The sequence below is a fragment of the Apostichopus japonicus genome, chromosome 14, assembly GCF_037975245.1.
Source record: "Apostichopus japonicus isolate 1M-3 chromosome 14, ASM3797524v1, whole genome shotgun sequence".
Lineage (NCBI taxonomy): Eukaryota > Metazoa > Echinodermata > Holothuroidea > Aspidochirotida > Stichopodidae > Apostichopus > Apostichopus japonicus.
The window spans coordinates 11,689,127-11,701,868 of record NC_092574.1 but is presented as its reverse complement, the minus strand read 5'-3'; the positions used below and the strand labels follow the sequence as shown (position 1 = coordinate 11,701,868).

Below are 12,742 nucleotides of genomic sequence, written 5' to 3'. Positions count from 1 at the left end.
TTCGAATCCCGGTGGAGGCTGAAAGTTTTTTCACTGTTCTTGATTTTCCAACTCATTACGATTTTCATTTATATATATATATATATATATATATATATATATATATATATATATATATATATATATATATACAGGGATGTGTCCACGCTGGGCTGCACTGGGCGGCCGCGCCCATCACTAGAAAGTACCGCCAAGCACTGTCCTAAAAATCGTGAATCCCGTCCAGCACTATTTTCATCTAAAATCCTGACGATTTTTAGGACAGTGCTGGGCGGTACTTTCTACTGCTGGGCGCGGCCGCCCAGTGACGCCCAGCGTGGACACATCCGTATATATATATATATATATATATATATATATATATATATATTTCAGTAAGGAAGATTATAATTCCACTGTATGCTTTTGCTATCTGTATCCAACAATGCTAGTTCTGTTGTGGTGACATATTCTTTAGAAAAAATTCATAATGCTTACCAACATGAAATCATTAGTGAATGCTGCAGCCTGATCTCGAAAGAGATACTTTGAACAGAACTATCTCTAATGAAATTGGATAAAATCGAACAAGGCAAAAGAATATATAGGCCTACATATTTAAAACGGTAATGGGTCGAAAAACAGAGAACAATAAAAACCTTCCAGCCTCCTTCGGGATTCGAACCTGGGCCTCCTGCAATATATGCGCACACACTAATCAACCGTAGGCTATGAACACTTTGTCAGTTCAGAGGATCGAAACCAGTAAATAATATTTACAACTATAAAACTTAATTTGATATTGATAGGTATTCACTGTGTAGCTGATGCCAACAGCCGTAGAAGACGGTCCCTTGAAGAATTACGTGAGTTTATTGAATTTGTATCTTTGTGTATATTCCTTATACACACTTTCACTTATAATCTGCCACTACATGAAGAAGCGAGCCCACGGTCGGCCGCGCGCAAGTAATTCATCAGTCGGTTGAGTGACATCCACTGGACGGGCGGGTGTGTGAACGGGGAGGGGAGGGGGGGTGTACATAACATGGATGGCAGAACCATGTGTAAGGGTGCCGGCGTCTATATACAAGCCTCTCCTAAACAGAATTGCCTAACTGTGTCGTTTACCACAGAGCATCGACCAGTCCCTCAGAGCACAAGGTATCTAACAACTCTTGGTATCTAAGTAGCCTACTGTCTAGAAATTAATATGATCAGTTTCTATTAATCTTCTGGTTTGTCTCTATACTGAAGATGTATGGCAGTTTGAAGTGTCTTGGTGAATGGTAAAGTTGCTTACGAACTGAGGCGTCTTAAACAATTTCGAAACAAAGAGAAACTAAACCCCACCCCACACTACCAGACAAGAGCTAACTTTACACTGGCGACACACAGTGATTATGAAATATAGACAGGTGTAACTTTATTCACTAGAGATTATACAGAGCATGAAATAACTCAGATTACTTTCAACATTTAAAGGAAGACTAAAGCAAACATTATTTGCTGGATTCCTTGTAATGGAATCTCGGAAGGGAAGGGAAAAGCACGGTCAACTAACACCTTTCTCTCGCCGAATACTTAAGATAACCTAGGAGTAACTTATGACGCTCATCAAACAAGGCCTTATATTATCTTGTTCTAAAGACCACTAAAGACTACAAATGGACCAGTGTGCTCCTCTTCAGCAGAGCAGTCAGTAAGGCTTTTAGACATGAAGTCACTGAATCATGCAAACATGACTACATGTTTTGAACAACAACGATGGGATAAGGGTATAATGTAAAAGAGTAAAGGGGCGGGGTGTTGGATATGTCATACAGGGGGACAAACATACAGCACTCACTATTGAGAAATGAAAGTGGTTCTAAGCTACACTTTAAATAAACACGAAGTCAAGATGCGTAGTCTCTAATCCTGTGAAAATAATAACCTCTAGATATTCTTTGCTCTGGTTGAATTTCATCCAAACATACAGTTGAAGAATTTGACAACGACGAAAGAAAGATATTTGCCTGCTCAAGAGGACATCGACGCCTTGGAAGTGGCTCATGTAATGAGACGTCGGAAAGATTCCAGCGACTTGCTAGGAAAAGATTTCCTGAGATGACAGAAGATGTCGGCGATGAGTTAACTAGAATTTTTATCGCCTGCTGTAAGAAGGCTGAGAGTGACGAATCCCGTGAGCGAAATATTGGTTTCGATTTTGCAGCTTTTGCTGATATTGATCCGTTCGATGATGGGTCAGTTCGATTCGATTTTCCAGAGTCATGGGCCTTTGACTTGGTTCACGTCGACTCGTAAGTCTGAATCTACTTCGTGTAGCATTATTGAGTACTAAATTTGGATGGTTTACATGAGAAAATTAGAAACATGCGATGCTGGATATTGCTTGAATGATTTCTATCTGTTTAACCATAGTGTAACTCTACGTTAACATGTATGGTTAGCAAAATTACAGGTTATGTTATATTCGACATTAGTCGATCGAAAATATTTCATATGTCCTGCAAATCAAAAACAGGAACCGTTTAATCGTCCCGTTTTCTCTTTTTGTTGTTTCTTTATAAGAGAGAAATTTCCTTACACAAAAGCGATGATAACGTGCATATACAATCCTTTCCCCAACAGTGACGAACCAGTTTATAGGGAGTACACCCTACCTGGAAGTATAACTACATGGTCCATTCAAGCGTTTGGTCTTCATGAGAATTTCCCAATGTGCGTCATTGAACCAACAGAGCTGGTGGTGTCTTCTGATCTTTTCATTCAATTGCTACTACCGTATTCTGTGAAAAGAAATGAACACGTGGAAATCCAAGCAGTCGTGTTTAACTATGGCGGAGATGAAGTGAAGGTAAGATCTTGTACAAGGGCGGCGGAACCGGGGGGGCACAGGGGGCACGTGCCCCCCACTTTTCCTCAGGGTTAAAAATTGTGCCCTTTTTCTACATAAAAATTGAGGTGTCTCAAGTTAGCAAGAGGCCAGGGAACCAGAATGAACACTCGGGAAGGGCCGTTTCCGGCCATCTGAGGGGTTTGTAAAACCAAAATTTTTCTTGTACGCTCCGCGCCAACCGATGGTGGCGCTCCGCTCAGATAGTCGTGCATACAACTTTGCAAATCCTGGCTACGCCCCTGACTTTTAATGAATTTATGTGAGTCAAACTCAAAGCTATTTCGAATATGAAACAATTTGTTAAGATATTAACAAGAAATCAACTCTGATTCGGAAGATTCCTACATTAGCAACTAGCATGATTTCACCTCATTTGTCTCAATAGAAAACTTGTTCCTTGTTTCCCAATTTTCACATTGGATATTGCAGTGCTAGTATGCATATTTTTCTTGAGAGGGTGGGGGGGGGAGGAGGCGTTGATGGATTGATGTGTATATGCAAATAAGATAATACGATAAGAGTTATAAAGGGTACTAAATATCAGGCTACATCAGTCCAATCGAATTTCTGCAAAGTGCCCTTTGATATCGGTACCCCCCCCCCCCCCAGATTAAAAGTGCTTCCGCCGCCCTTGATCTTGTTCTAACTACAAACTCATGACAGGTATTTCAATCTCAAATTATTGGATATATTTTTTTTTAATTAAAAAATTTCCATGTATGTAAGAAAGGGTCAGACGACACAGAAATAAGTACAGTAGGACAGCAGCAGCTATAAAGTTCGTATGAATCTATTCTCTGGTAGTCTCATTCGAATCTATGGTAAAACATGAAACAATAAAATATAATAAGTGACTGGTATGATAATTATACGTAATACTCAAGTGTAAGTCTATATGTCATATAATCGTTTGTTCGAAGCGTTCTCAGAATGGTGGAGACACTTACCACTTTGCCGGCGACTGCTGTCCTCATTTACAGGTAAGCCAGGTTAGCAGGAGTAAGTACGAATCATTCATGAAGCAGTTCATCAGATGTTTCAGTTAAAATACAGGTTAGCAGAACAGAGCGAAATCATAACGGTTTTTCGCTTTACTTGGGCAAACGAACAGCAAGTTTTGTTAAATCAGCGTTGCCAAGTGAAGTGGTGGCGCAATTCGCAAATAAAGAAGATGGCTCTAATCTTACACTCCCCCCTTTAATGAGGGAAACTCATTACTTAGTAAATAAGAATAAGGAAGAAACAGAACATCACCCTGAGATGTCTCAATCAACAAACTTCTGTAGTTTTATGAGCTTTGCCACTGGCCGCTTATATATCTTATTATTGACAGAAACGTCAGCAACCCTGACTTTTCCATCCTGACTTGGATAGACCTCTACCACTTCCCCAATTAGTCATTCACCTCTTGGGACCTGGTTGACTATTACCAGTACCTTATTCTGCCGTTCCAAGTTTGGTGTGTCCGTCACCCACTTTGATCTAACCTGCAGGGCTGGCAGGTATTCGGTGACAAATTTCCTCCAAAAAATATCAACTATGACCTGACAGTGCTTCAACTGTTTCCTACTTCTGATTTCCTCCTTTGGATTGATCACAACAGGGGGAGACATAGGGTCTCGCCGCCCCATCAACAACATGTTTGGTGTTATTGGATCTGTATCTGCAATATCTGACGACGCATAGCCCAATGGTTTTGAGTTTATCAGACCTTCAACTTCCACCAACACTGTTTGAAGGACTGCCTCCGGTACTACTCGTTCTTTGAGACAACACTTTAGAGCATTCTTGATTGACTTTACCTCCCTCTCCCAGGTCCCTCCAAAATGCGGTGCACTGGGTGGGTTAAAATGAAACTTAACCTGTCGTTCTGCCAACTTCTCCTGTAATTCCCCACTCATATCTCTGAAACATTCCCTTAACTCTCTCTCAGCTCCTATGAAGTTAGTGCCACAATCACAGAACTATTCTTTCGGAGAGCCTCGTCGTTCTGCAAACCTTCTGAACGCCATCAGGAAGGCGTCAGCATCCATGCTTGCTACAATCTCTAGATGAACGGCTCTGGTGGTCATACACTTGAAGATCAGTCCCCATCGTTTTTCTTGACGGCGTCCAATTTTGATCGTATAGGGACCGAAGCAGTCCATGCCAGTCGAATGAAATGCAGGTTTTTTCTATGCGGAGTCTTGCCTCTGGCAGATCTGCCATAACTGGCATCTCAGGCTTCTTCCTCCAGCGCTGGCATTCTGTGCATTTTCTGAGCTCTGACTTGATTGAACTGCGTCCTTTCAAGATCCAGTACTGGCGCCGCATGTATGCAAAGACTTGCTCAACACCGGCACTATGGTTAAAGACCTCCGCATCTATCTTTCTAACTAACAGCTTAGTGATATGGTGACTCGGGTCTAAGGGAACAGGGTGAGTGTCAATATCTAAATTGTTGGCTCTCCTGAGTCTGCCACCAACTCTTATATGCTGCGACTCCTGGTCAAACTCTGGATTGAGGTTCGACAGACGACTTCCACTGGGCACGTTCTTCCCACCTTTCAGCAGTACAAACTCTTCTTCGAAGCAATCCTTCTGGATTCTTCGCAATAACAGAAGTTCTACATCCTGTTCTTTATCGGCATCCAGAGCTGGTATCTCTTCATCATAGACCTTCCTTCGGTAGACTTCAGTCAGGCTTTACAAGTCTTGCAGTTTGTGATGTCGACTGGTGTGTGTGTTGCCTCGACGTCAATTTGCCCACAGATCTTGGTTTGTTTCTCTTCTCCTTCATCCTTTACTTCCTTGAGACTCTCACTTGGCCACTCGCTCTTTGGTAGCTTCAGAAACGAGGGTCCATGCAGCCATCGTGCACTGAGATTTTCAGCTGTCACACCTCTGGATATGTCATCTGCGGGATTCAGTTTTCCTGGAACATGACCCCATTCTTCAGTCTTCGTCTTGCTTTGGATCTCCTGAACCCGTGCTGCAACGAACTGTTTGAAACTCCCGGCGGGCTTTCTAATCCAACCCAGGACGATCGGGCTGTCTGTTAGGTACATCTTCTCATGACAGGTAAGAGACATTTCTTCAGTTATCGACAGTCCCAAGCGGGCAGCCAATATTGCCGCCTGCAATTCCAGCCGTGGTACAGTTAGTTTCTTCAAAGGGGCGACTCGTAATTTTCCCGCCACGAATCTAGTCTCAAACGTGTCGTTATTTAATCTCCATCTGAGATATGCGCAAGCTCCAAAAGCCTTTTCGGAGGCATCGCAAAATACCATCAGGCTAGCTTCCTCACTCGCATTATGTGGAGTCAGGCATCGTTCAATTGTGACATTATTGATTTTCTCCAGTTCGCTGAACAGATGCTTCCAGTTTTCTTGTATGTCCGGAGAGAGATCGTCATCCCAGTCAACACCGGCTTTCCACAGTTCTTGCATTTCCATTTTAAGCTTGACAATTACCGGAGCTACAAATCCAATCGGGTCGTACACTCGTGAGATGGCACCTAATGCCTTCCTCTTGGTGATGTTATCACTAACTGTCTGCTTTAACTTAACCTTAACCGCGAGCGTGTCTTTGTTGGGATTCCACTTTACCCCTAGCACCTTCTCTTCCGTTGTATTTCCTAGAAGCTTCACCGTCTCTGCACTGGTGCTCGTTCCGTTCACCTCTCTGTTTGACATCCATCCCTTTATCTTGAATCCACCGGTGTCCAGAACGTTGTTCAGGCTATGGATCAGCTCTGCACCCTCCTCGCTCGTCTTCACCGAAGTACACACATCATCCATGTACGTGTCGTGGTTGATGACTTTGGCTGCAGTTGGATACATGTCTGCGTTCTCCTTTGCGGTCATTCGTAAGGCTGCGAAAGCCATTGCGGGGGCCGGCTTGTCCCCGAACGTCAGTACTGTCTTGATGAAAGTATCCGGGTTTCTTGTGTCATCCATATCACGCCAAAGGAACCTATGTACGTGCTGATCCACCTCCGGGATAAGTACCTGGTGATACATCTTACTGATATCTCCGCAAATCGCTACTGGGTCTTCTCGGAACCTGATGATGACGCCATGAAGGTTGTTGAGGAGGTCTGGGCCTTTGAACCAGTAATCGTTGAGGCACTCGCCGTTGTACCTGTTCGAAGAATTAAACACAATGCGTACAGGAGTGGACTTCTTTTCCGGTCGAATAACTGCATGATGTGGAATGTAATGTACAGGTCCTCTGTACATGCTACATTATTTACAGAAAGAAAAGAATATTAAAGCAAGGGATATTTGCAGAAACCAGGAACAAGAAGCATAATGATCTTGCGTTGTCACTTTATTATAGCTAGCCGTTTTTTTTTTCTTCTGTTTCTGTTGAAAAAAGAAGCTATTTCTGATTATGCAGCAGTTTTGGTGTACCATGTATAACAAAATGTCCGATATTGGTAAATGTGTTACTATTATAAAGAAGTATTATTTCTCATGGCAGGTAGAAATGGTTCTAAAAACACCACCAGAAATTTGTTCTGAGGGCACACCTAACGTTTTCTCAGCTAAGAAGGAATTCACGGTTAAACCCAGAGATACCTTCACTGTCACCTACGTTGTGATTGGAGTTAAAATTGGAGAATGGCCTATCACCGTAGGTATTGGGAGCACCAAAGGCAGTGACGGCGTTAGAAAGAAACTTAACGTCATCGTGAGTTTTTTCTTAATATTTCTTCAAATTAAGGCAATTAAAGGATGAATAATTGAAGTCCAATATCACGCATTAAAGTGAGTACGGGTCCGGCAATGCGATAGCATGTAAGTTACTACTTTGTGAAGCATAAAGCTCCCAAAATACTACGCGTCCAACATGGTATGACATTGGGGATTGCTTCTAAATGGCGTGCATGATACTCTCGGCCCTCTCAAGGCGAAAGGGCCGAGAGTAATAGGGAGAGTGTATTTTCTGCTTATAATCGTATTTGTGAACTTCTTTAACACTTCATTGCTTCAATGCAATTTCATTCCATTAGGCTGAGGGAATCGAAAGAACGTTTCATCATTCAGTGAAACTGAATCCTCAAGGAGTCGAACGAAATCGTAGGCGAAGAGATATTCGAGAGACTGAAACTTGTAAGAATATTAAAAAAAAAAATCACATTCCTTACTTATGGCTCGAGCCATAGATTAATATCAAGAACGTGTATAAATATGTATATAACAGAACCTCTTCCACAATAGTTGACTTAGAGAAGCAAGTTCGAAAATTGATTATTTCGAGTTAAATACATTGCAAGCGATTGAGATTAAATTGACTATATTATCAATAAAAAGACAAAATTGTGATTGACAAAGAGGAAAACGCAACGGTAATAACTGCGTCGGAATCACAACTCCAATTTTCCAGGATTGTATCCTTGAATCGAGGATCACTTCATGTATGGGAAGGGGTGAAGCAAATGTTGGAGCGGTATTGATGTAACCATAACGTTTGGCGCATACCATTATAAGTTTATGTGAGTATGCGTATACTAAGGATAGACTTTTATCAATATTTAAGCCTTAGTCTTATCCACAAGTTATAATTGTGTAAGTATCTATGTGATATGAACAATGCAAGCTAATGTTTTGAATTGTCTCATCTCAATATGCTGAATGGAGTAAAATAAATTATTAAACAGCTTTTAACATAGCCATGTTTACAGCAATATACAAAGTAATGATCTAACCACTTATAACGAATATCACATTCTTTCTAAAATGTTAATGAGTTAATGAGTGATATAATAAATATTGTGACGTTGCCATGAAAGAGTTGATTTAGTTTGCACATTTGAAGCAAACAATGTAGCTTCAGAAACACTAAACTGAATATTTCCGTGCCGTGAAAGTACATATAGATACTTATACAATTACAACTAATCCAAGAAAACAAAGAAGAAAAAAAACAAGGAACTGTTGAGCCTCAAAGCTCCCCTTGTACCTGATTCTGATTGTATTATGTATCTAAAACTTGACAAAAAAAAGGTCATGCTAATCAAGGAGTTGAAGAAACTTATAGGAAGAAACTTAAGAAATAATGAAACAGTTCTTAAGTGTTAGATTTTCCCCATTCTTCTTCCCTGATACAGGTATATGGGACGCGGAAAATGCAGCCCAGTTAAGCTGTCTTGATATAGCCTTGCCTCCAACAGTTGTGCCAGGAACAGAGTCATGTCATATTAGTATAACAGGTAAGGATAGAATCACGTATTACTTACGCATTTATTAACTTAATGTCTCATAGTTCCTCATGGCTATTGTTCTTCAGACAGCTGACTTTCAGTGGATCATCAGTATAATCGACGGGTTAATCGCTGATCTCAAAGTACAAAGTATAGAAAGGTGTAATTGATTAAGTCTCTCTCAATATGTTAAGTTTTAAGTTTTTAGTTTGAACCGTTACAATGGCAAATCACATGAAAATGTATATACAAAGACAACGTAAAGATTAAGTACTGTGAGACCTGATTTGAGTGACAACACAAATGGGGAGATTTTTTTCTATAGGCATCGTTCCAAATTTGAGTATCATATATATATATATATATATATATATATATATATATATATATATATATATATATATATATATATATATATATATATATATACATATATATATATATATATATATATATATATATATATATATATATATATATATATATATATATATACAAGAGATGTAAATTCGAAGAAACATTGAGCGGTTGCTTTAAATAAATGGACTCTGTACTGTTTAGAGCTCGTATAAATAACATATCATAATAATAACATATAAATAACATATTTAGATTGCTTATCGTACTCTTGCTTTAAAATTAATGCACAAGGTTCTCCTCTTGGACCCGCTGTGACAACCGTTGTGACTGGTCTGGGACGTTTGATCCATCTGCCAACTGGTTGTGGAGAACAGACAATGGTTAAACTGGCTCCTAATGTTTACGTCCTAAAATACCTTCTAGCGACATATTCAGGAAATGAACAAATCGACGGCACTGCTCTGGACAATATTAAGTTTGGTTTGTTTGGAAAACGTTTGAATATTCTCATTTTGCTATGTCTTTACCGTACAATCAATTTTATGTTGCCCCATAAAAGAACAAGTTTACAACTACTGAAAAAATGCCCTGTACAATGATATATTCTCAATTCCAGTCGCCTTGCCTTGGGAAAGTGACCGATACATCATGATGACGGTGTTAGGTCTAATGCAGAAATTAAAGTCTCAGTATGTGTTGCCAAATTTAAATTTTGACCTTTCCAGCCTACTGCACTAAAAGTTCATTAAAAATGACACCGTTCTATGCAATGTTCATATTAATATTCCTTATTCTTAGAGTCCGTAGATTCTACAAACTTCAATCAAAATTTGAAAGCCCTGCCCAACAGATCATGCGCCAAACAAATCTCTCTGTTATATTTACGACCGTTGGCCTAGGCTTACTTTTACTTTCGTAGCTAGCCTGTCTTAGGTCCCTGCTTTTGTATCTTTCTCTCGGTCTTTCCGATGTAGCTTGCGAAACTGTGTCATTACCTTCCATTGCAATGAATGATCAGGTGTTTTCAGACGTTTCCTCTGTGGAATTGTAAAAATGGATAAAAGGATATAGGACTGCGTTAAAATTTTGATCGGGCCGCATGTGTGGACTATTTTTTCTTTTTTACATTTGTGTAATGAAATGGGTGGTAGCAGTGAGTTTAATGTAAATCGTTCATAAGGGCAATAGAAAATAAATTTCTTACTTTCGATTGCGACAGCTTTTCCCCATTTAACCCACTAGGTCAGAGTACATTTAGAATAAGAAACATGGAATCTACTCCGGAAGTTTGTTTTTCGAAATTCGTCAGCAAACACGTATATTTTATACAAGTTTGAAGTTTGTGAAGAGGGTTAACTTTTCCTAAGTCATGTTGTCATTATTTTGTTCCCCAGAGTTTAAAGGAACCAGAAAACATGATCTTATCCAAATATATATATATATATATATATATATATATATATATATATATATATATATATATATATATATATAAATATAAAATAGACCAGAACGCAAAAATGCATTTTGGTTTCGACGATGTAACATGAGCAGTTTTCCTCATGAATCTGATGTAATGTATAATGAGGTTGTACATTTTTACAAGGGTTACACGATTTGACCTCTGATGACCCCAATGACCTCCAGCAAAAACAATAGGCTTCTTTAACTCAATGTGGTACACACTAAATTAGAGGTCGGAGTATTGAGATATAGTGATTACAAGGTTTTCACAATTTGACCCCTGGTGACCCCAAATGACGTTTGACCTCCACCACAAACAATAGGCTTCTTGTACTCAATGTGGTACTTTTATACATCAAATATGAAATTTGTTTGACCTTTACTTCTTGAGATATCATGTTTACAAGCTGGGCGTCACAAACGCACACACACTTACACACGCAAACGCCATCATGAATGCATATGGTTACGAATATCATCGAAACCAAAAAAAAAAAATCGATTGGTAATAAAAAATAAAAAATTGGCGTGGGTGGGGGCGGTAGAACTGGATTAGAACTAGTGACCTGAAGGTTTTTGGTCATTCTGTTACTCCATAGTCATTCTGTTGTAGTATTATGTTTAATAGTGCAACTCTCTATCCTTAGCATCAAATGTTTACTTGTTATGTTTTGTGTTCATTCGGTTAAGAGTGACATTCTCTACCCATAACTGTGTGCACTCCTATCGATAATGTTTGTTATAACGTATAATTTCCTTGGCTTTTCCTGTAGGTATAGTTGGAGAAACAAAATATCGCAGAGCAGATGGGTCGTTTACAGCGTATCGTGGAGAACTGGGTAGCACATGGTGCGTGTAATATTGCGTTATTCTTTCAGGAACTGACCTCTAATTGCCAAGAAAATTAGAATTAGATCCCTTGTTGTCGAGATTTTCGTTGATGACTCGTGATTTTACGCAAATTAAGTCATATCGATTACGTAATGTAAATTAAGTAATGTCTATCCAGACGCTCCTTTTCAAATATGTCTGGTGTCTGATATTGTTTTTTGAAGTGGTTAACACTTTAGAAAAGAAAAAAAACAAACCAATTAGCCCAAATTTCTGAACTTTTTAATCTATAGGCTACCATTGGATCCATTGATAATGTAGTTGCAAAGTATTCTGTTCTGATTTCATTAAGTTATTAACCGAGTACCAAATTCAAAATGTAAGAGTGACTTCATTGTTCCAAGTGATAAGCTGTTTGTTTTCAATCTGTCTCTATTTCCTTTGAATAATCTCTCTCAAACACAGACACACACACACAAAAGACATCAATTCGGAAGGCACGTTATTCTCTTGTATATTTCGTTTTGAAATTTGTATACCAGCTGACCAACCATGCATGGTACCCCATTGCTGTAATCATGAAGGCCCCAATTATACACTGATAAAGAGATCATTTACTTTGTCGCGACTTGATTTATACAGGTTGACCGCTTTCGTGGCTAAGGTATTTTGTCAAGCCTCAGAACTAACTGCGGTTGATGCCATGGTTCCATGTAGTGGCATTAGCTGGATTGTGAACAATAGACAATATGCTCATGGTGCTTTCTATGAAGGAGAAGCAGTTGTCAACAAACAAATGACGGTTAGTATATAACGAATGGTTCATCATACAACCATTTTAGATGTTTATTTCATCATATTAATCATTAAGATAAAAACTGCATAAAAATGAAAATATATAGTTACATTCTGAGAAGCGGTACATGAAATCTAGATTATTCATTTTCACAGTGGAAAAATTGGCGTTTTGCCCAAACAGTTATTGATGTCATTTTTGATATGTAAGACCCCTATTGAGT

At 39.3% G+C, this 12,742-nt stretch overlaps 2 protein-coding genes across 2 annotated transcripts in view; one reads left to right on the top strand and one right to left on the bottom strand.

Moving 5' to 3' along the window:
* LOC139980245 (complement C3-like) overlaps nt 1-12,742 on the top strand; it is a 63,367-nt gene that overhangs the window by 34,409 nt on the left and 16,216 nt on the right. Inside the window, exons 17-25 of the mRNA XM_071991783.1 lie at nt 789-845; nt 1,961-2,282; nt 2,614-2,839; nt 7,346-7,555; nt 7,878-7,977; nt 8,976-9,077; nt 9,720-9,908; nt 11,666-11,741; nt 12,366-12,525. Coding sequence (XP_071847884.1) covers nt 789-845; nt 1,961-2,282; nt 2,614-2,839; nt 7,346-7,555; nt 7,878-7,977; nt 8,976-9,077; nt 9,720-9,908; nt 11,666-11,741; nt 12,366-12,525 — 1,442 coding nt within the window. The remainder of the gene's footprint in view (nt 1-788; nt 846-1,960; nt 2,283-2,613; nt 2,840-7,345; nt 7,556-7,877; nt 7,978-8,975; nt 9,078-9,719; nt 9,909-11,665; nt 11,742-12,365; nt 12,526-12,742) is intronic.
* On the bottom strand, nt 3,597-7,210 carry LOC139980249 (uncharacterized). Its single transcript, XM_071991793.1, has 2 exons — nt 3,829-7,210; nt 3,597-3,697 (listed from the first exon to the last, which is right to left on the bottom strand). The coding sequence occupies exon 1, from the start codon at nt 7,099-7,101 to the stop codon at nt 5,560-5,562; it is 1,542 nt and encodes a 513-aa protein (XP_071847894.1). The 5' UTR covers nt 7,102-7,210; the 3' UTR covers nt 3,597-3,697; nt 3,829-5,559.